The sequence below is a fragment of the Tamandua tetradactyla genome, chromosome 2, assembly GCF_023851605.1.
Source record: "Tamandua tetradactyla isolate mTamTet1 chromosome 2, mTamTet1.pri, whole genome shotgun sequence".
Taxonomy (NCBI): Eukaryota; Metazoa; Chordata; class Mammalia; order Pilosa; family Myrmecophagidae; genus Tamandua; species Tamandua tetradactyla.
This window is the reverse complement of record NC_135328.1, coordinates 1,507,834-1,531,085: the sequence shown is the minus strand read 5'-3', so window position 1 is coordinate 1,531,085 and position 23,252 is coordinate 1,507,834. Positions and strand designations below refer to the sequence as shown.

At 49.3% G+C, this 23,252-nt stretch overlaps 1 protein-coding gene across 2 annotated transcripts in view; it reads left to right on the top strand.

The window, feature by feature from the left end:
- The window catches only part of FAM120A (family with sequence similarity 120 member A), a 121,870-nt gene extending 102,914 nt beyond the window's left edge, over nucleotides 1-18,956 (top strand). For both annotated transcript variants that reach the window (XM_077138662.1, XM_077138666.1), the window contains exons 12-18: nucleotides 865-979; nucleotides 6,081-6,290; nucleotides 8,115-8,298; nucleotides 8,920-9,057; nucleotides 11,107-11,248; nucleotides 11,741-11,837; nucleotides 17,054-18,956. In XM_077138662.1, the coding sequence (XP_076994777.1) occupies nucleotides 865-979; nucleotides 6,081-6,290; nucleotides 8,115-8,298; nucleotides 8,920-9,057; nucleotides 11,107-11,248; nucleotides 11,741-11,837; nucleotides 17,054-17,359 (1,192 nt within the window). In that variant the 3' untranslated portion in view covers nucleotides 17,360-18,956. The remainder of the gene's footprint in view (nucleotides 1-864; nucleotides 980-6,080; nucleotides 6,291-8,114; nucleotides 8,299-8,919; nucleotides 9,058-11,106; nucleotides 11,249-11,740; nucleotides 11,838-17,053) is intronic.
- The last annotated feature ends 4,296 nt before the right edge of the window (nucleotides 18,957-23,252 follow it).

Here is a 23,252-nt window from a genome sequence, read left to right as displayed (position 1 = left end):
AGAACAGGGGTCCGAATGAAACAGGCGAGGTCCATATCCAGTAAGAACTTACGTTGTAGACAGACAGACATCCCAGTATAGACAGGTTAGGTTAGTCCTGGAAGAACTTAAACCGGGGCAGGGGGCTCTGATAACTAAAATGACAGGGCTGGGGCTACACGGTCACTTCCACCAGGAAGGTCAGGGACGGCCCCTCTTGGGAGCTTGCCTGTGAGTGGGGATTTACAGGATGAGGGCGTGTGGGGAAAGAATGTTCCCGGCCCGGCCCACAGCGACGAGCAGGGGGTCGAGGCGTCCTCGGGTGGCTACCAGAGCTTGGTGACAGGGTCGCCAGGTCCCGAGGTGCGGCAGAGAGGCAGGCAGGCCCCAGGCCAGGCATGCTGGGCTCCTCTCCGCAGAGCCGCACTGCTCTGCCCACCTCCCTCCTCTCGGTGCCTTTGGCAGCTGGGCATTCCCTTAGCACGCGTGGCTTTACTTAGAGCACCACTCCTGCATTCTTTGACCTAGGATCTACCTCCCGAATCTGGTCTCATGAATAAAGACGAATGATGTAAATTGATGTGTATAATGCACTGTCAGGGCTTAAAAACTGCACAACAGAGAAGTGGTATCAAAAAGCATTGACGGACTAGTTTTTGATATAAACAATTTAGCATGCCGTTTTTACTTACCCTAAAGCAAGATGTTAGAGTCTTCCCAAGTGGTAATTAAGCTTTCATTTGTAATTGGCATCATCAAGTGAAGAGAGGAAGGCTGGGCAAGAAGCCCTGTGGGGCCATGTGAGGTGGGGTCGTCGCAAGTATCTCGGGAACCCAGGCCGTGGGTGCTGCGCCCGTGTTGGTGACCGGCTCCTGCTCCTTCCAGGTACATGGTGCAGTGGCCCGGAGTGCGGATCCTGCGGCGTCAGGAGCTGGACGCCTTCCTGGCTCAGGCGTTGTCCCCCAAGCTCTACGAGCCAGACCAGCTGCAGGAGCTCAAGGTAACCCACGGGGGGCCCTGGGTCTGCGGGGTCTCCACACTGCGCTGGAGCCCGCGGTGGGCAGGAGGCTCCTTCTTCCTAGGCAGGGGCTTGCGGCCACCTCCAGTTGGAGAGGAGCAGCTCTGCTTCAGTCAGACAGTTTTCCCTTGCTGACCAAGTCGATGTTTATTTTTGTTTGTACGTCAGAAGTAAACACGCCTTTTTATTTTAGGAGGTGGTTCCAAACCCTGGGAGGGCTTGATCTTAAGAATTTTCTAACATCTAGCCAGGATTCTTTTTCTCATTTTGTTCCATTGTTCTAATTACAACGTTGGTTTTCTCTAAAAATTGTCCTTTGCCCTTCTGGTATTGTAAACCCCTTTTAATAAAAACACTTGAAGAATAGTCCCAGCGCCCCTTTGAGTCAGCATTTAACATTATCCTCCTTTTAGTTTTTCCCTTCTAGCAATTCCTTTTGTTCTTTAATTATTTTGGCAATATTAATTTTCTCCAAGTTGTACCTAATTTTTTAGTGTGCATATCTTTTTCAGTAGACTTTAATTAGTTACTGTATTCATATGATTATAATTGTTTTCCAATTTCTATACCAAAACTTAGAAAGTTAAGACTTTTTGAGATTTGGCTAAATTAGTGGATCTGTCTTTTCTTTTTAATGTATTCTGTTTTTTTATGTTTTTTGTTTGTTTTTTATTTTGTTTCCTTTTCTCATTTGCCATCAGTTATTTATTTACTTGTCAAATTTTTTTACTGAATTTGATTTGTAATCAAATAATCTCTTTTGGCAAAATTGCCTTTACTTTTAGGTCTTTTTGCCATTCTTTACGAAGGCGATCTTTTCCTGCCAGAAGAGCTCAGGCTCGCTTTATAGGTTTTCCGTAGTCTGCAGTTGGTGCTCAATAAATTCCTGGTTTTCCCTAAATTATCCTGTTAAATTGAGTGATTTGGTGAGTGACCCACCCCAGCTGGGGGGCCTTGAGTCATGTGTGGTCACCATGGGCTTCTTGATAACTTGGAAACAAACAAAAACAGAACAAAACTTAGGGGGAATTTGCCCCAAATTGTATTCACTAGATCAAGCTTTTCTGTTGGTTAGACAGAATTTTTTTTTTTTGTAATGGTTTGAATTTAAATTTTTGCTTGTTTTAAAATGTTTGGTTGGATTTTTTCCTCCAAAACCCAGTGTGCCAGATACTAAGCCCAGGTTCTCACTCCTTGTGTTCTTACCCAGATTGTTTCATCACCACGTCTCCATTGCCAGAGTGCGCCTCAGGGGTGCTGTAAGCCCCTTTATGTAGCGTGGTGCCACCCCTCTGCCTCTACTCCTGTTTCTCTTACATAGATTTTTACATCAGTATTGGCATCCCAGTTCTGAAAATCAGACCACCAGGGATCAGGTATGCCCGCTAAGCCTTTTTCACCATCAAGTTACTTTTACTCAAAGTTCATCTTATATCCCATATTCTTTTCATTTTTGGATCGACACAGAGGGTGTAACTTTGGAAAGAGAATCCCATTCTAAGCTTTCATTTTGGTTCTTTTGAGATCTTAGTCCTTTCATGGTTTTCTCCTGATTCTTCATCTACAGCCAGATGTTTCTCGAGATATACCAGAAAGATACATGTCATGTATAGTTCACTCATCATTTCTTTAGGTCTTGCCTTCTGGAGAGCTAAGGTTCCCTTTAATAAGGACAGCCTACTCCTTTAAGTGCTTCATTTTCGTTATCAGCTAAATTCAGAAAGAGCTAAAAGGAAAAACATTCATGAGAGGAAAAGATGTGTTTTCTTTTTTTTTTTTAAGATTGAAAATCCCCTCTGCTATCAGATTGAGCATTGTTGGATAATCATTATTTAAATGCTAAAAAATTCCTATGCATAGCTGAGGGTTCCAAAATTCAGCGCTAGAAAATTGGATTTTAAAACTGCTTTTTCATTTAGCCCTTGCATTTTTCTGATGCATCATGAAGGCGATGACAATGCTTTTCTGTAACATACCATTTCACTGTTTACGATATAGTCAACTCTTGATTTTTGTTGCTGTTTTAGGGGCCCATTGTCCAGTTTGTGGATTGCCCAGCCCCCGTTTCTCTTCTCCCACTCATTCATTATATGCTTCTAAACACTGCCAGACAGAGCAGAAGAGAAGGCCCAGTTCTGACCGCTCAGCCCAGTTCCACTGGCTTCTCTGATGGGTGGCGTGGTGGGAAAAGGTGGCGACTGTTAGCATGTTGCAGAGTGAGTTTTTAGGAATTTAGTTGCATCCATGCTTTCCCCGCCACCCACTTCCCTGAGTGACTGAGGCTGTGGTGGTAATGAGAGCCCTTGGCTGTCCCGGCGCGGGCTGAAGAGCCCTCCTGGGCCTGCGGCAGGACTAGGGTGTAAAGGGGACCCTGCGTGCTCAGGAGGGGAGAGGAAAGGCTGAGGAGAAGGCCCTCTGTACAGTGATAACATTTGTCCACTTTTTTCCCTCCCTTGCTCTTGACACCCCTATAATTCCCTTAAACTCTTTTAACAGCTTCACATGCCAAGTGCAGGATGTAAAGCAGTGTTAGAGGTGCAACATGTGATTCCTGTAAGAATTATTCTGCCTATTCAAGTAAGGGTCTGTCCCAGGAATTAGAAGTTGAACAAAGTAACCTCGCTGAAATCTGTTTTTTCGTTCATTGGGCAGAGATTAAATTCTATTCTTGTCTTTCCTATAAAAAGTCAGCTTTTTTTGTCTTTTGTTTCTTTAGTTGAGGAACACTGAAAAACGTTGAGTATCTTGTCTTAAGTGGTCTAAGAGAATGAGGTTAGCAGGTGACTGTCGCAGCGTTTCTGTGGTCAGAGGAGCCACTGGTGGCCCCACGGGGTGGTTGGCGTCCGGGAGGAGAAGGCCGCGCTGCGGCTGCTGAGGGAAGCAGGCAAGGGCGCGTGCCGCTCTTGGACCAGCAGCTGCAGGTTTGTTATGCTGTCCACCCACAGCAGACGGCATTGCTTACAGAATTAACATTTAGGGAAAAATACACAAAAACTACAAAACTGCTTGTATTTTCAGGAACTTTGTTAAATTAGTACGGTTGTCACCACTACAGTTGCAAATTATCAAACCTGTAAGCATCCTTCTTAAAATTCCATAAAAACACAGTTCCTCAACAAATGTTGAGGTCATTTCAATGTGGTTGTGTGTGTTTGTTGTATTTGTGCAGATAACCTGAAACTCTCCCCTTCTTCCTGTTAGCAGATTGGGAGAATGATGGCTCTTACTAAGGCACTGCTGTGTCTGAGATAGCTGCTTGCCCAGAACATCCGTATTTGAGCATGAATCCATCCACAGTTACTAAGAATGAGCAGTAGGTGATGCTTCTTAGGTTTTAACAGGAGATTTTGGGCATTTTCATGTACGGCATTTGAGTAGCAGCCTATTTGGAGAGCACAGACTCAGTTACTTCCTTTCCTGAACCCTCGGCCGACTCTCCGTGCGTGGGGCGGGGCTGTGGCGGTGCAGGAGCCCTGTGCCCTGGCCTGTGTCCTGCCCAGTCGCAGCCTCCGCAAGGTGCCTGCAGGAGAGCTGGCCCCTGGGCGTGCCTCCGCTGGCTGAGGGACCGCCGATGCACGGAGAGCCCAGGTGCAGTGTGCTGACAGCGCTGCTTCCCCAGAGCAGGGTGGCCTGCCCACCTCCCGCCCTGCTGGGGGCCACAGGCTAGGGCTTCCGTGGTCAGCAGGACGCAGGGGAGAGGGTCAGCTCTGGGGGGGTGGCTTCTGCTTTAAGAATTTAGTGAGAGAAGAAGAGACCCCCTTCCATCCTGCAGCCCAGGACAGGAATCTAAATTATTAGGTCAGGGTGAATTTTTTTTTTCTTTCATTTCTTCCCGTTAGACCCTCTCTGTCTCCACTCTCTGCTCATAAATATAAAATTGCATCTAACCCTGTCAGCCCAACCCCCATCTGCCCTCAATTGAACATTTTTTTAGCTAACTTTCCCCACAACCATGTGGGAAAAATTATACGCAGCAAGGAGGAAGGGGGAAGGGAAGTGTAGATAAGCAGAAGACTTGTCCAGGTTTGGGAAGCTGTTCACAGGTAACGGAGACCCTGATACAGACAGCACCAGACAGCGGATAATCCGAGTTCATTTGCATTTGGCACTGGGTGATCTTTTTTCTCTTTAGTGAAAAACCACTTTACCTGCCACGGTTAGGTACTGCTTCCATTAATGTCCCATAGAGATAGTGTTCTTGAGAAGCCGTCACCTTGGAGAGTGAGTCCTAAAGAGCAGTTAAGACCTTCTCCGGATGATCCACAAACCAGGTCCTTCACGTACAGATAATCAAGAGTTGACTGTATTTCTGTTAGCGCTTATTATCCTGCTCAGCGTGGTAGGAGAGAGGATTACGTAAAAGGAAGGCACCTGGCACTAATTGCTGAATGAAAAAGAACCGTGAAGTAAAATTCTATGCTGGGTTATAATATTATGCATGATTCAGATACAATATTTTTATTATTGTGTTATTTCATTTATAAGCTATCCATTTCTCCTAAAACATTTTGGCAGTGTCATTAATAAGTTGTTATTAAGAACATTAATATGTAAAATAATGTACATATAAAGTACAAATTAATTTGAGTATGAAATTATACCAAGTAGTCTTTTAATTGACTACTTGAAAAATGTAAAATCTTTATATAGTGTTTCTTTTTACCACCTTTTTGTTAGTTAATATATTGTCAGTGTTTAAAACCTGGAGTCCGTGTTTATCATTTTATTCCATCAGTGAATTAGAGAGTTCTTAACTGCTAAGGAGACTATTAATGATTTGTTACTTTGTCATGTGTCGACCTGAAATGCAGTATTATTTTTTACTTGTGTGATGATTTACATTTCAAATTGAAATGTTTCAATGTTTCCGTAAAACATTCTCTTAAATTTGAATTTGTTTAAAAACATGAAGAGAATTTCCATTCCTGTGAGGCTAGCTCAGTGTCAGGTAACGCTAGGACTCCTTAGCGGTGCTATCTTGTTTAGGACCACTCTTCATTAACCCTGGGGAGTTAAAATGAAAATTGGAAGTATTAAACCCTAGTGCTCTGATTCCATAGAAATTACTCTTTTCAATTTAAAGATTGAAAACCTCGACCCCCGCGGGATCCAGCTGTCGGCCCTGTTCATGAGTGGAGTGGACATGGCCTTGTTTGCCAACGACGCGTGTGGACAGCCGGTCCCCTGGGAGCACTGCTGCCCCTGGATGTACTTCGACGGCAAGCTCTTCCAGTCGAAGCTTCTCAAGGCTGGCCGGGAGAAGACCCCGCTCATCGACCTCTGTGATGGTCAGGTATGCTCGCAGCGCTCGAACGGAATGTGTGGCTTAGTGGGCGGTGGGGACGGGGAGAAGGTGGGGTGGCCACCGCGTCTGCGCTCTTCCTCCGAGGGCGCCTTCGCTCGCCCTGTACTGGTGACGAGGTCCTGTGCCAAGGGCTCTGCTTTAGCTGGGGCCCGGCCAAGTGCGCAGGTCACTACCGCTCAGTGCCCGTGGCCAGCCAGGCTCTGGATACGCGCTCTTTAAAATCCTCGTTTGAAGATAAAGTGAAGTAGTTTCTGTTGTCCTCATTGTATAAAGAAGCCTGTGTTTACTTGACTTTTTAAACCTTAGACTTTTGACTACAGAACATGCATCTTCCTTCTGTGCCACCACATTCCTAGTAAAACTCAGTCTAGGGACATCCTGTACTTTGTGAGCAGACACTCGGGTTCTTACCAGCTTTCTCAGCCTTCAGTTTATGGGTTTATTAATTAATAAGACTCTGGGTGAATGTTTTCACGGTGGAATTTGACATATACAAATTTTATCATTCACATTGATGCAAGATACGTCTCTTTACATGCTGTAAGTGCGCGTCAGGGACTGACAGGCTGCGTCCTTTCAGAGGCGGACTGAGGGAGGACCGGCCCGCCTAGGCTGGCGTAACGTCTCCAGGCCTTCCTAAGTTCCTTAAACAACTTGGACGGCTCTGTGCCTTGTTTCCGCATCTGTAAAATGCAGTGAGTTCTCGACCTACAAACTTAGTAGAATCAATAGGAAAACAAAATTTTAAAATGTGACAAATGTAATTTTGACAGTAAAATATTCACCCAAATGCGAGGTGCCTGAACAGAAGTGAAGGCTGCAGAGTTGAAGCCATCTGGACTTAGCCATTAATTTTTTTTTTCAGTGTGTAGTTTCTTTGTTTTCTTTATTAGAGAAGTTGTGGGTTTACAGATTAGCCATTAATTTCTGAGCACCAAATACAAACAACCCAATTAAAAGGGCCAAGGGCTTCCGATCGACATTTCTCCAGAGAAGGTGTGGGGACCTCCGGGAAGCCCACAGAAGGATACTCAGCGTTGGTGCCCACTAGAGAAGTGCACGCCCAGCAGCAGTGTGATGCCGCTTTGCACCCACGACACCGGCGGTCATTCAAAGAATGGATAGTTCAGTGTTGGTGAGGGTGTGAAGACATCGGGACCCTTGCACTTTGCTAGTGGGAGTGCTGAAAGTTTTCCAGCCCCTCAAAAAGCTTAACAGAATTACCATGAGATCCCAATTCTAGGTATATACCCAAAAGAAGTGAAAACGGACTCACACAGACACCCGCACCGGTAGTGTTCACAGTGGGATCATTCACCAGAGCCAAAAGGTGGAAGCAGCAGGTGTCCTCCAGCGGGGCAGCAGAGCGTGGTCCACGCGTGAGCTGGAACATTGCTCAGCAGTAGGATCGGGTCGCCACGCCCCGAAGCTCGCAGCCACAGGGGCGGACTCTGGAAACACGCTAGGTGAAATAAGCCAGGCACACTAGGACAAATACTGCATGATTCCACTTACCTGAAAGTTCTAGGGCAGACAGCAGGTGAGAGGTCAGCGGGGGAGGGGTTGCAGTTTCGTGGGTGCAGAGTTTCCCTTTGAGGCGACCCAGAAGTTCTGGTCATGGGTGTGGCGATGGGAGCACAGCATTGTGGGTGTGATTAGCACTCTGAATTGTACACCTGGAAGGATTAAAATGGCAAATTTTGTTTTATATATATATATAAAAATGTGTGCGTTTCCATAATTTACCAAAAAAAAAACCCACAGAAGACATTATGAACCAAATTTTTTTTATACTGGGCTCTTGATTTCTAGGCCGAGCAAGCTGCCAAGGTAGAAAAAATGCGCCAGAGCATTCTAGAGGGATTAAACTTCTCCCGGCAGAACCATCCTCTCCCTTTCCCGCCGCCTCCTGCTCTGCCTTTCTACCCAGCGTCCATGTACCCTCGGCACTTTGGGCCAGTCCCACCATCTCAGGGCAGGGGCAGAGGCTTTGCAGGTAAGTTCCGTCAATCATTGTACTGATCTATTAATGTGGGGGAAACAGACACTATAAAATAGTTTGCAGCACGTTGCAGTTGGATGCTATCTTGCTGCATTGAGACCTTGTCATTGTCAGTGTCGGTTTAAGGAGTTTGCGTCAGCCAGTTCTGCCAGATCAGAGGAAGCAGACTTGGTCTCTGAAGTCAGGATGGGAGAGGGAGAGAGGGAGCTACAGAAGCGGTGGCAGAGGCTCAGTGCTTTCTTCATCAGTAGAGCTGAAAACTCTCTGCTTGCTTTTTTGGCATAAAATGTCTTCCTTGTTTGAGGGAAAATAAGGCCGTCCAGGCCCAAGAGAACCCTCTTCCCGTAATGGTCTTCCCAGGGCCGGTGGCTGAAACGCCTGTGCAGGCGGCTCCTTCCCTGCACGGGTGCGAGACACTTCAGCGTTGGCCCAGTCGGAAGCCTGGGAGAGGACACGGCAGCGAGGTGGCGGGCAGGGCCGGAAGCTCCTCGCTGGCCGCTGCCGTGTACAGAAGGGACAGCTGGCGTGAGGCTCGGCAGTGGCTCTCCTAGGAGCAGCGTGCCCTGTGCCAGGCCCTCATGGCTTCTCCCCTGTCTCTCTCCCCGGGTCTCGCAGGCGTCTGTGGCTTTGGAGGCCCTTATGGGGAAACTGTAGCAACAGGCGCGTACCGTGCCTTCCGGGTGGCGGCGGCAGCAGGACACTCCGGAGCCTTCTCGGGCAGCGACAGCGGCAGGACTAGCAAGTTACAGGGCGGTAATTACACCCAAACCTTTTCCTTGAGCTTCTGCCAGCAGCTTCCTTCACTCCGTAATCTGGCTCCCCACTGACTTCCCGTTTCTTTCTTCCTTAACTGTCTTCACAGCCTCACGTTCCAATCAAATGCCCTTTCTCTCCGCCCCTGCTCTGACATTCAGTGGCTGCTCCTCTCCTAGGCTGTCCGCCCTCAGGTCTCCGCAGCAGCCGTGCTGTGGCCAGCCCCTGCCTTTCGATAGAGACCCCTGAGAGTCCACATAGAAAAGGCCCTTTCTGTGGACATAGGCACCTGACGCATCGCCTCGGGCCTCACAGTCGAAGACACCAAGTCACACCAGTGATGCCCCTTCCTGCTGTTTTCCCTAGTAGCCTCCTTTGGTAAAGATTACTATGATCGAATGGAAGATATTAGTGCGTGGCAGAATTGCTGGCATAAAGAGAACATTTTCATCACAGTTCCTTTCATGGAAGCATTTTTTAAAGGAAGTTCTAATATCAGATACATAATTGAGTTCATTTTCAGTCTCATTACTCCTCTTTTAATTTGAAATGGACTTTGCAAGGGAGGGGAAAAAGTCTAACGTTTAGCTCTAAGAATAGTGTCATATGATTTTGCTGTAATTTGAAGCCTCTAACTGTAGCTTTATCATAATCCAGCCTTTTGAAGCTGCAGATCTAAAACCGGTCATCAAGGCCACATCACAGGGTTATTCAAATAAAATTTGGGGTAACTTTTAGGATAGGCAAACCATACTCTTGATCAGGGATGTTTTTCTAACTCAGCTACTTGGGGCACTTGCAGAGGCTAGGGAGACAGACACCCTTAGGAGAAAGAAGACGGAGATACTGAGTGATGAGGGCAGTCCTCGCTCCGTCTCAGGCGGTGAAGCCACTCTTCCTTTCCCTTTTGCAACTGCATGTCCGTTTCTTGCCTGTCATTTGTTCTCCTGTCCAGCTTCCTGTGGAGGTGCTTTTCTTACCTATTACTGTGGGTTGTGCAACTTGCAGTGGCATTGCTGGTTGCTCTCGGTGCCTGGCCTTGACGCTAAAGCCTGTGGTTGGGGGGAAAGGCCAAGGGGGACAGGGCACTTCAGTACGGACAGTCGGGGACAAGAAGTGATGTGACTGCGTAGACTGAATGGCAGGAGGAGCTTGCTTCCTCTCTTTTAACTTTCCTAAAATTGTCTCTGAAACGCAGGTCTGCACTGTCCTGTCTAGTAGCCCCTGGCCACAGGTGGCTGTAAGGCACTTGTCCTGTGGCTCGTGCAAAGTAGAAAACACACACCAGCCTTTAAAGACTTAGAATGGGGGAAGATGTAAAATATCTCATGGTTTAATTTCTTATCTTGATTTACATGTTGTAATGGTAATATTTGGGAGGCACTCAGGAAAACTTATTTCTTCCGTTTCTTTTTACATTTTTCAATGTGGCTACGAGACACCACGAGCCTCATTGTGTCTCTGTTGGACGGTGAGGACGCAGGTGCTGTGGGCACGAGGTAGACATGCAGCCCCCCGAAATTACAGGAAGGAAACACATGCAGTGGAGATTTGGGACCCTGCTTAGGGATATTACGATTTATCAAAACATGAAGAAATAACCAAGAGGTGTATTAATGTGTATCGCATTTGGTTAAGGTGGTAAACTCGGGCGTATTTAACCTCAAGAGTGAAAACATTCTGCGTCTGCACCCTTCAGCCTTGGAGGGGCAGGAGGTGTGCGGGCGGCACAGCAGCCCTGATCTAAATCCGTCTCTGAACAGCCTTGGAGCACAGCTTTCAGTTGTAACCCAGTTCAGTTTCGGGGGTTCTTTGAATCGCCAGCAAATTTTCTTATTTTCAAGGGTATTTTCAACATCAGCTTAAAAATCAAACAGTGTACACCTAGGCGCTCCACAGAATAAAAATGAAGTCTTAAAAAAACAGAATAGAGAGATTTCATATAAAACTTGAGCCAAAACAAGAAGTCGCTTGCTCGTTTCTCTTTGCCATTCTTAATTCTGTGTTTGTAAAGGTGTGTGTATTTGTTTTCGTGTATTCTTTATGCAGGAGTCCAACCCATACCTTCTCAGGGAGGGAAGTTAGAAATCGCCGGCACGGTGGTCGGCCACTGGGCGGGGAGCAGGCGTGGCCGGGGCGGCCGGGGGCCCTTCCCCCTGCAGGTGGTCTCTGTTGGAGGACCAGCGCGAGGGTAAGTGCTCAGCGGGGCCTGTGCATTTCTGTAAGAGTAAAAGAACAAGCAGGCTCTCACTTGCTCTCTTCTGGCATCTCTGCACTCTTTAGCATGGCTCCTGATGGTTGCCTGGGTTTCATTACAGCCACAGCACTGTTTAATTCACCAGGGGTCTTTTTAAAAAATATTGGGAACATACCATTTTCAAAGTGTACTTCTTTTCAGATCAGACACATTGAAATGGAACTTAAAAAATTAATACGATTGGGTGGGCCACGGCATTTCAGTGGCAAAGTTCTTACCTGCCATGCCAGGAATCCGGGTTCGATTCCCAGTGCCTGCCCATGCAGAAAAAATTAATATGGGTAACTCTTTGGAATAAATCGTTGTTACGACCATCTTTTAATGAACTTGTTTCTTCATAGAGCGTAAGATACTGTATAAAACCGTATTACGCCATTGCCGTAGCCAATTTAGGTGTGTCTGACTTTGTCCTTGCTCGTCCCTCAGGCGTCCCCGAGGTGTCATCTCCACCCCAGTGATCAGGACCTTCGGGAGAGGAGGCCGGCAGTGCGGCCGCGGCTACAGACACCAGGGAGCAGCCCAGGTAGTTGGACAAGGTGCTCCTTCCGCCAGGTCGCTCTCAGCGACGCCACCACGTGAGCCGGCCCTGGCAGGACCTGCCACGTAACCTGCTCGACAGACGCTAACTCCCTCAAACCCACGCCGTGTCACTGCTGTTTTTACTTAGCCGTAGTTATATGGTGCGAATGGGACGTCATTTCAAACAACTAGAAACTCAACTGAGAATAATCTAGATGCTTTTAATGGTGCTTACGCTATAAAACACTAACTTAAGTGGATAGCATTTAGAATTTTAAAAAAAATTGTGACTTCAAACTCTGGGCCATCTTTTCTCTCCACATCCAGTACCATTTTGATCATGGATTCTCTGAAAGAACCAACCCTTGCCTCTGGATTAAACAGCACACGCTTTCTCTTGCTTGGAATATACCATTATAGGGCTTGGTCCTGATGAATTTCCCCTTGAGAATGTTTGTTTGCTTGCTTGCTTGTTTGTTTCCCTTGAGAATGTTTTTAAGATACTAGTCAACCCTTACACTTGAGTGGATTGTCTTACTTCCAGGATAATGGTAGTTTTTTGGCCCCATGCGCTAAGCACCGTTAAGAGGTGTACACTCTCATGGCTCATATAGTGATATTCTATATTTGGATACTTAATTAGGCAAGAGAAAATAAAAATTCAAGACCTCTGCCCTACCAAGTGATCTCAGCATTTGGTCATCTTTAACAAAATATGTCAAATAAGTCCAGTGCCCAGACCAAGCAGCTTCCTTGAGGGCAGGGCCGGTGCCCGTTGCCTTCACTCCCCAGCCCCCAGCAGCCACTCATCGACTTTCCGTCTAGGTTTTACTTTCTTTGTAGCACCCCATCTTGTAAGTAGTAGGTATTCAGGAATTCTTTCTTTCCTCCGAGTTCCACCCTGACCTCCTTTTAAGCGGAAGGCACTCTCAGCTCCATGCCAGACCTGCAGGAGGGATGGGAGCTTTGCTTCTCTGCTGCTCCAACCCAAAGCCCCAGGCCCTGTAAGGATGGCCCTTGTCTGACCTCCACTATGAGCGTAACAGATGCCAGGGGGCCTCTCCTGAGCCGGCGTAGGTAATGTGTGTGCTCACAGTGCCTTCGGACACGTATTTTTGTAAAATACAAAACAGCGAAAACCACTCAAACATATAGCTTAACTTTTGGTGTCTTTTAAGCCCCTCTGGATCTGCAGGTTTCCCTCTGTTCCTCACCCAACACCACTTGTCGCTTTTCTGGCTCCTCGTGCAGCAATGTACACAGACGCTTACACACCTTTGTTTTCTTTCTTTCTTAAGGCAAAGTACCTCATCAGTTCATACCGATACTCCAGTTCAGATCACGGTTCCAGGGCCTTTATTTCACGTCTTCTAAATTCCACATGTCTGCCTTTTCTTCTGCACTCCACCAGGGTTTCTAGACTGTCCAGGGAGAGTTGGGAAGGGAGGGCACACACGCAGCACGCACGTGTGACGTCCACACCCATCCCAGTTCACACTGGACCTTCAGGGTTTTAACCTCATCTGCGCTGTGCTACACCTGCCTGTCCGTTCTTGGTCCTTAGTGATCCAGGGGATTTAATTAGAATATTCTATAGTTAATCATTGACTTTATCCCACATTGCCCACACAGCAGGCTCAGAACAACTATTGCTACTACTATCTTGGTATCATTACTCAGAACAAACGTTTTGTGTATCTGCTTCCCAACACCTCCACCTGTCTTGCATTTTTAAAAGCGAGTTGTATTATCATGATGTAATCACCTGAGCATCTGGCCGTGGCTTTTGTCTTGCCCCTTTAGCCTCATTTGGTTTGGGTTCTCTATCCAGCTGTATGTTCAATGCCCAGCACCTGTCCTGGCACCTGTGTCTGTCCTTTCTGGCCATCTGAAGCGCTTTCTTCAGTAAATTCTTCAGGAACAGCTTCTGAGGAAGGACATGGGAGCCCAGTATCACAGACTTACTTTTTCCCCTGGGTATCTTAAATATGTTATTTTTTTTTTCTCCTGTCATAAAGCATTGCTATCAAAGGCTGACAGAAATCTAATTTAATTTCCTTTTAAAGTCACTTGATGGTTTGGTCTAATTCCCAAATATTTTTTGGTTTTCCTTAAAGGTTTAGCAGTTTTACTAGATTGTATCTGGGTGTTTGTTGTTCCATTTCAGAGGGTTTTCCTGAATTAATAGGTTTTGGCATTTGTCCTCTTCTTTGCTGGGCTCCTGTCCCCTCATGTTGGTTCCTTAGTTTTTGTCATGCTCTTTTGATTCCCTCCCTTTTATTTTTCTTCTTTCATTAGAATAGCTGCAACTTTACAGAAAAAATTGTCCCTTCATTTCTTATTTTTGAGAAATAACTCACATCCTATAAAATGCACCTGTTTAAAGTGTGCTGTTTGATGGTTTTTGTGTATTCACGAGGTTGTGCGACTGTCACAACCAACTCAAGATTTTATCCATTCCAAGAAGAAATCCAGTGCCCGCTGCCTTTGCCCACAGTCCCCCACAGCCACTCAGCGGCTCTGTGTCTCGGGGCTGCCTCTGCTGGACACGCCCTGGATGCGTCGTGTGGGTGCGGCCTCTCCCGCAGCACAGCGTCCAGCGCACAGGGCAAGGCCAGAGACACGCCCCCCCTGCCTCAGTCCACATCTCCGCTGTTCACCCACCGACTCGGTTCTGGTTTTATTGGTTTGTTGTCGCTGCTGTTTGCTGCCTGGCTATTGTGAGTAGTGTTGCTGTGAACATCCAACTTTCTGAGAAGCTGATTTTTAGAACTTCCCTTCCTTTTCACTTTCTTTGAGCATTAAGGTTCTTGGGTTCCTTCTGTTTAAATCTCGTTTCCGGAATGTTGATTTCTTTTCATTTTGAATTCTTTCCTGAATTATTTTACCTCATCCCCTAGATTTTCTTAGTTTGATATACGCTGTTCTTTCCTATCATATATCATTTTATTAGCTCTGGCTCATTTTGAAATTAAAAAAGCCATCTTGGTCTTATTTTATGGACATGTCTTTCAGGGGTGCTTCTGTTGTCTTAGGGAGGTTACTCTATTCCTTAATTTCTTTAATATGACTAATACAGTTTCTTTACTATAATAACATTTTATGTGATTTGATCTTAGTACTTTGTATGAAGTTGGTTTTCCTATACTTTGCAGAAGGAAGTATATTGGTAGTAGTTTGGCTCATTTCATAGAGCTCCCCTCCTCCATTTCATTTCATACTGTATTTAACAGTTACGCAGCTTGTTTTCTGCAACTGTCCCTTCCCGCTGTGTCCTGTTACTTCAGGAGTCCCCTCTCCTGGCTCAGCCCAGGTGAGCTCAGCTTGGGTGGCCCTGCAGATGGCATGACTTGTGTCATTCTCCTCAATCAGGAACCACAGGAGACGCCCTCCCAGAGTAAACTGCATTCCCCAGCCATCTGGAGAATATCTGTGGATGCCATCACTTTGCCCCCCTTCTGAAAGCAGCAGCGACTCTTGCCACAGGATTCTTACTCTAATTCTCAGTCAGACCCTTAGGAACTGCTGCTCTTTACTTTGCTGAAACAGGAAGATTTACCATTTGTGTGTCACTCAGTACGTGACAGGCCTGAGCAGAGGGCTTTTCCACCTGTGGTCTTTCTGACTTCTCCTGCAGTCTGGTGAAGGCAGAACCACTGCCATTTTTAGGAGTGGCCCTGCGGCCCAGCGAGGAGACTGACCCCGGAAACCCAGTGGCCGTGGCAGCGCCGGGTCTCGGGTCCTGGCTGTGTCTGCGCCCACACTGTGCTGAGGGCAGGGCTCTGGCCTTCCATGCTGCGTCCACCCGGGTACCTTCAGGCACCTGGCTCACACCCAGACCCCTCCCCGACGCCGCGTTGCCTCGTGAGGGTCACATGGTGGCCGGGACTGAGATACCTTTGAGGGGCACGAGGACAGCCGAGCAGGGCCGTGCTGCGTCGGTGCCTGGGGCGCACTCAGTGGCGGGGGAGGCTGCCTCCCAGCAGCTGCAGAGAGGGGCTGGTGCCTGAGCAGGTGACAGCTGGCCTTCCTCTGTGGCCATTGACACGGTCAGCGGCACATCCTCCTGGTCTTGCCCGGGCAGTGCCTGCCGAGGAGGTTCCCAGAGCCTTCCCTTTCCCCACGATGACCACGCTGGCACCACGGTCTCGGCGCAGTCCCTGCTGATGCCCGCTGGGTATCTGAAAGGAGGCCCTTGGCCCTGTTACATATTTATTTTAATTATTTTTCTCTAAATTCCAAGAAATGCTTGTGAATGCATATAGTAGTGGTATGTCTGAAGTGTAGGGTTGAAGCAGGATGAGAAGCTGCTGGGAGGTTGAGGCGCAAGGGGAGAGTACCTCTCAGTAGGGCCCAGTGGGGGGCCCAGGGCCAGACTGACGGCCCCCACCCCGCTGAACAGGGGCTGAACAGGGGCTGGCAAGCTGTCGGAAAGTCCTGTCCCCTGGTCTCATCTGAAAGATGACACTCTGTAGGTGGAAATCACTGAGGTTTTCTTGAAAAATCAGTCAGGCTGTGTGACAGTGGCTGTCGAGTATTGTGAGAAAACTGCTGCCCCCAAGGACCGGCCCCGTGGCAGGGCGTCAGCCCAAGGGTCTGGGTGCCCAGTGAGGAGAAGGGTGGGTCTGTGAGATGAGCTGTCCTCACAGAGCCCAGGGGGAAGCAGCCCGACCCCCCTCGAGGGGGCTTGCTTTTAGACCTGTGAAGAGGAGGGACCCACTCAGGAGAGAGTTCACGGGCTTGAGAGTTTCAGTGCAGATTTGTTTTTTATTGAGGTCGCCCTGAGATGACTTTGTTTGCTTTGTTTTAATTCCCCATGTGTTAGCAGAAATGTGGCAAGTGTCTGCAAATAGCAGAGACAGTGTTCATTTTCAGGGTTCGGGGCAGATTCTGAAATTTCAGAGGAATTGGTTGTTTTAAATGATTTGGTGCATTATAGAAGGATAAGCTAGAGCCCTTTAGGTGGGAATCTCCCTTCTAGGTCAGCATTTGTATTTTAGGAGACTAACTACGAGGGGAAGGGGCAGCAGGAAGGAACGATCTGGACGGTGGGGGTCAGTGAGAGGCAGGGGCGAGACCCGAGGCCTGGGACAGCCGCCCCTGTCCTGGGCCTGCCCCGGGGTTGAGCCTGCGCAGCATGGCCTGTCCAGAACGGGGCCTCTTTCTCTCCCACCACTTGACAACAGCTGTCTTCCTTTCGTTTCCCTTTGCCTTCCCCAGGGTAAACCTCCGTACGCTGCTTCAGCAGAAGAAGTGGCCAAAGAACTGAAGTCCAAGGCGGGGGAGCCCAGGTCCTCGGGCGCGCCTCCAGAGGGGCCCCTGGGCGCCAGCAGTGTGGGCGCAAGGCCGGCTGCCCAGCTGAACGGGAGCGTGGGGGACGCCAGGGCTGCCGGCCTGCCTGAAAGTGCCTTGAACCAGGACTCTAAAATGTGCAATACAAATCCTCACTTAAATGCACTAACTACAGACAGCGTTTGCCATAAAGAGGATGCTCTGGAGGCAGCTGTCTTAAATAAAGAAGAGTAAACTTATTTTTTATAGAGGGTGAAGGATGTTGGAAGGGTAAGGATTTAGGAATATCTGGAAAGAAAGAGAGCCTACAGTTACGTACATTTTTTCCTTTCCGTAAGAGAAAAATGAGGACTTTGGAAATTCGGATCCCTCTTTGATATCAGAGATTTAAACAACACATTTTTAGTTTTAACCAGTTGTAGTCAAAATGCTACAATAAAACAAAAATAGAAAGAAAATGAAGAGCATTTGACTCCCGCACTTAAAATGAAGTACACATAAAGTTTAAACTGGTTATGACAAAAGCCTATAGCTGTATTTCTTGAACTATAAAGAAAACAAATTTTGGCAGTCTTTAAGTATAGATAGCTTAAAATATAATTTTTAGCATTTGGCACCATATGTATGCCATTATATTTGATTTTGCATTACTGTTTCACAATAAAGCTTTGTTTAAGGCTTTGATTTTATGATTATGAAAAAAAAATAAGGCACAACCACAGTTTTTCTTTCTTACTTAAATTTCATCACTGTTGATGTGGTTCTTTTGTGTTAAAAAAAGTGCAACTATCGAAACAAAAAATTATAGAGTAATATTGCAGTTCTGCTGATTTTAAATATACAGTACATCATACATACTTTAAAGCAAGTTTAATGGAGATAAAAGTTGAAATCATAGAAGATGCAAATGACCTTTCAAAATCAACACAATGTGTTCTGAAACTTGTCGTGACTAATACCATGCACCTGTGATCAATGAACTATGTGGTTTTGATCGGACGTAGGCCGTTAGTGTTACTACTTGAGCTAAACTTCTGCATGGTTCATAATTTTTAAAGTGTGTAGTTAATATTATGCATGTTATTGTCCTTTCTTCCATTCTTACAAGTATGTGCCCATTTGCAAAACAAAAAAGCTAATAATCAGTAATAGTCCTATAAAAGATGTTAACTATGTTTAGTCATTGACTGATCTTGCTCTAACCTTAAAATTTTGTGATTATTGACCTCTGTTGCATTTATTCTAAAACCCCTCCAAAAATTATCTAGCCGTTTTAAATATCAACATTACCCTGGTGTATTCACTGCTGTATGCATTCTTGTTCTTTGTTGCTGTTTTATGCCTTCATATTAGCAAAATATGAAATTCTGTGAAAAGCAAACAAAAAAAACCCTTTGATCTTAAAAAAATAAAAAATAAAACACCTCCCCCCTCCCCCCCCCCCCCCCGTAGCAGGAAACAAATTGCTTGTTCTTGAGAACTTTCCCATCAGGAATTTAGTAGAAGCAGGTATACTTATCATTTTGATGTTTTTGTTACTGTTTCCAAACGATGTCCTTTGAAATCAGAACCCTCCTTCCTGGTTCCGTCTGAGTCCCCATGCTCTTCATCACACGTCAGTGATCAGAAATGAGGGTCCTCGCCCCCGCCCGCGGAGCTGAGTAGGACCTCCCTGTAAGTTGAGAGGAGTTTCGCCCTGACTCGTGGACTGCGCAAGAATGGACTGCTGTTGGATCTGGCTGGTCGTAGATGGACTGTGGTGTGGTGTATCTGAAGGCTATTGAATGCAACTTACAATGCTTAATAAAAATCTTTATTCTTTTAGTATAAAGTTCAGTGTGGCGCCTAAATTCACTTATAAAAACATCGTTTACCGAGGTTTAATACACATTGAAACGGCTGCTTCAGAACTTGGTCAAGTAAGCGATATTTGTGAATTTTTGAGGACTTGTAAGGTAATTCCAGAATTTCCAGGTAATTGAAGGTTCCAGCTCTAAAAGAAGCCTTAACGCGTGGTCACTGTGGGAGTTAAACCGGCACTCACGTCCGAGGGTCGCAGCTAGGCTTAGGAGGAAAAGACATTCTCCCGGAGGGCGGGCTGAGAGCCCCGAGGGGTCCCGGGGGGTCTCGGTGCGCCCGAGCCCTGGGGCGTGGTGGACGGGGACGGCACCTCCCGGGGACCCGCGCCCGCTCCGGGAGGCGCAGCCGGGCGGTGTCTGACCCGGTCACGACAAGGCCAGAGTCCCGGGTCAGCGGGCGCCGGCATCCCTTCCGCGACACCACCCGGACCTGCGCGCAGCGTAGCCGGGACAAGCTGGGCTCCGCCCCGAGGCTGCGGTCCAGCGCGCGCGAACCCGAGACGCGCGTCCCGCTCCGCCGTCGGCACCGCCCCGAGGACGCCTGCGCGGGAACGGCCTGGGGAGGGGCGGGGCGGGAGGAGGGGCCCGTGGCGGGGCGGGGCTCGCCGAGGCTGGCCCGGCGCTCTCTTCTCACCGCCTCCCGCCCGGCGCTCTCCGCTCCCCGCCCCGCCCCGCCGGTTGGTGTGCGCGCGCAGCGGGGCCTGGGCGCTCGCGAGGTCGGCGGCTCGGCCTGCGGGGCTGGGCAGGGGTGAGGGCGGCTGCTGGGCGGTGCGGGGGCTTCCCCGGAGGCGCTCCCGCCGCGCGCTGTCCCCACGCGAAGTCGAGGCGCAGGCGGGGGAGGAAGACGCCTCGGCCCCCGGGAGCCGTGGCCAGCTCCTGGAGTGGGGACGTTTAATCCAGGCCGCGAAATAAACCCGGACCCGGAGGCGCGGCGCGCAGGGCGCCCGGGGGCTCGTCCGGCCCGCGCGGGGGAAGCCGCAGACCTGGGCCTGGGCGCAGGCTGGTCCGTGCGCCACGACCGCGCCAGCGCGGGACCCAGGCCCCCAGGCAGCCTCGGGCCGCGCGAGGTCAGGTCTCTTCGCCGTGAAGGCGCGCTTTGCCTTTTCGTCCCCACTCCCCACGCGCGTTAGTGGGACTTTGTGCACGGCGTGTGCGTGTGCGCGCCTCTGGCTGCGGGAGCGGGTGCGGGAGCCGCCAGCGTGACTTCGAGATGGTTTGCAAAAAAGCACATGCCATTTTTCACACCATTTTTTTGTTCTAGAAAATAGTTATTTTTCATTAAAAAATGCTATGTTAGCTTGTAGTGGTTGTATTATTTTAAAGTGAATTAAAAAATAAACAGCCGACCCTGACGGCCTGCCTCTTCTCAAGCGTCCGGAAGGTTCCATCGGCCGCCGTCCGGCCTCCCCTTTCCTGGGCCGGCGCAAACGTCCGCGCGCACCCTTCCCTGCTCCCCGAGCCCTGCGGGTCCCGGGCCGCGTCCCCCTCGGCCGCAGCCTGCGGTCTTCCCGGTGACCAGCAGTTCTCGGAAGACGTGCCCTTCACGCAGGGCCGCCCGACGTGAGGCTGAGCCGCGCGGCCCGAGGCGCCGGGCCCCTTCCAGCCCCGCGCGTGCCCCGGTCACTCGGGTGGGACCCCTGTGGCCTGCCCTCCATGTGTCTGGCGTGGACACAGAGCACCCTTAGCCTTCTGCCCCCATGGGACGTGGTCTCAGACCTTTTTCTCTTTGAAAGGGGGACAAACAAACACGCTGGCTGTCCTGTCGCCTTCCCGTGGGGAACCTCCTCGGTCCGCCGCTGTGGTCGCCGGGCCTGGTCTCCTGGAGCGGGTGCTGCGGCCCTGTGGCTGGGACCCCCAAGCTCCGCAGCCCCGTGCCACCCTGGAGGGAAGTCAGGTGCCCTTAAAACGCTTCCAGGAAGGGCTGCTAGAAAAGTGACGTTCCCGTGCCTGGCGCGAGCCCAGGCCAACCCACCCCAAACCTCAGCCTTCCCCGGGGGCGGCCCCGGGGGTGCCGCGGCCTCTGGGCACTGTTGGCCGCGGGCCCTCACTCCGAAGGCCCGGCTGCGCCCGCCTCCCAGCAGGAGAGCCCCGCACAGCCTTACGCGCCCGGAGGCCAGGGAGGCTGCGGGGCGGGCAAGGTGCGGCGAGCTCTTCTCACGGAGCTGCCGCTGCTCCCTGGGGTCCCCGCTTTCCCGCTGTCCCTCCCTTGCACCCCCTGGCCGGGCTGAAGTGGACCAAGCCAAGGCCAGAGGCTGGGGCAGCAGGTGACCCTGGCCTGGCTGGAGGCTGGGAGGGAGGGAGGGAGGAGAGTGGGCGGGGGGGCCGGCAGCCGGAGACAACTGGGAGCTGCGGGCCGCACCCTGCGCCCGGCCCCCACCCCCCACCCTTCTCCCCGCCACCACGATTTCAGATTGAAGCCGGGCGGGTGGCTGTGTGCGGCCCACCTCGTCTCAGGACCCCACCCTGACGCTGGCCTGGCTACCCCCCACCCCCACGCCTCTGCCTGCCCCCGTCTGGCCCCCACGGCCCATAGCTCCAGGCCCTTGGACAAGCCACACACTCTCCCAGGCTGACCGTTTCTGTTCTTCCTTCTGAAAGATTGCTTTTATTTTTTCTTATTTTGAAAGGAATATGCGTTTATTGTGGTAAGCTTTTAAAAAAAGATAAAAAGGAGCAGAAAAATCACTGGTAATTCCATCCATCCTGAGAAACCTGTTGTCAACATTTATTTGGCCTTTATCTTTCCCTTTCTGCTCACACGCATTTTTCTTTTACAGAAAACAATCATGCTGTGCACACATACCTCATCACCCTCCTTATTCTGGGTAGCGTCACCTTATGAATATCTTTCCCTGTCATTACATATTTGACGGTAGCACAGACTTCATTGTGTGTCTGTACCATAATTTATCTACCCACCCACTCTTGGGCATTGAGTTTTCTCAGCCATTCAACAAATACTCATTGAGTGTCTACTCGACATCAGGCCTGTACTAGGCCTGGTGAGACAGACACAAACACAGCAAGGACCCTGCCTTCATAGCCTTCACACTCATTGGGAAAGAAATGCAACGTACATGTACACACATAAGAACACTTTGGACAAGAGAATGCAGGAAATGAAATGGGGTGATGTGATGGTTAATTTCCTGTGTCAACTTGGCTAGGCTGTGATGTCCAATTGTTGGGCCAAGCAGGCACTGGCCTGATTGTTACCATGACAGTATTTTGTAGATAGATTTGCATCTACTGTCAGTTGACTGCATCTACAATGAACAAAGGCCACTGCTCTCAGCAATGAGGGGACTTTCCTCATCCAGTTAACTGGTGGTCTTAAAGCCAGAACTGAAGATTTCAGGAGTCAGAGAGAAGAATCCCTCCCTCTGCTTCAGTCAGCCAGCTTCTTCTGGGTAATTCAACCTCATTTTCATTGGAGTTTCCAGCTTGTGGCCTGCCCTGTGGAACATGAACGTGCCAATTCCCATGGTTCCGTGAGCCAGTTCCCATAAAAAAGTCCCTTGATAGTTACATGCATGTATGTCTTATTGGTTCTGTTTCTCCTGAGAACCCTGACTGCACAGTGATAGGAGGGATGGGGGTGGCATGCTGAGTTGGGGGACCTCTAGATGGAGACTAAATGATGAAGGGCGCTGCTCTGTGGGAAAGGTGGGCAGGCCTGGGACACCTCGAGGACCTGAGGCAGGCCCCTGGTCTGATGAGGCGGGTGTTCACCACGGGGCGGACAGGCACAAGGCCGCATCAGCCCAGCGGAGGCTCGCCACTGGGTCCCTGCTGCCGGCCACCCCCTGATGGACCTGCTTTATTGTTTCCTAAACTCACTCTGCTGAGTCAGGGGAGAGGCCGCAGGCAGGCTCTGTCTTCCCCGGAGCCGGGCGGGACTGAGCATATGGCACGAAAGTTTTGTGGACATCCACTGCAGGTGGGTCTGGTGGGCGGGCATCTTGGGAGAAGGGCCTCCTCCAGGAGACCCCTGTGTGTGCAGGACAGGGAACCCCAGCCCGGCCCGCTGGGTGGGCTCCGAGCGCCTGCTGCTCCCCTCGCCCGGCACGCCTGGTCCCTCAGCGTGAGGATCTCTGCCTGGTTGGCAGGTAAAAATCGTTTCTCATTTCAATTTGCATTATTTTGATTTCTAATGAGGGTGGACATTTGTCCTTTTGTGTTTAATTTGCTCTTGGCTTCTTTATCTGTCGATTTACAGAAAATTTCTAACCCCTCTTGGCTGTATCATGATTTCAAAAACAATCAGA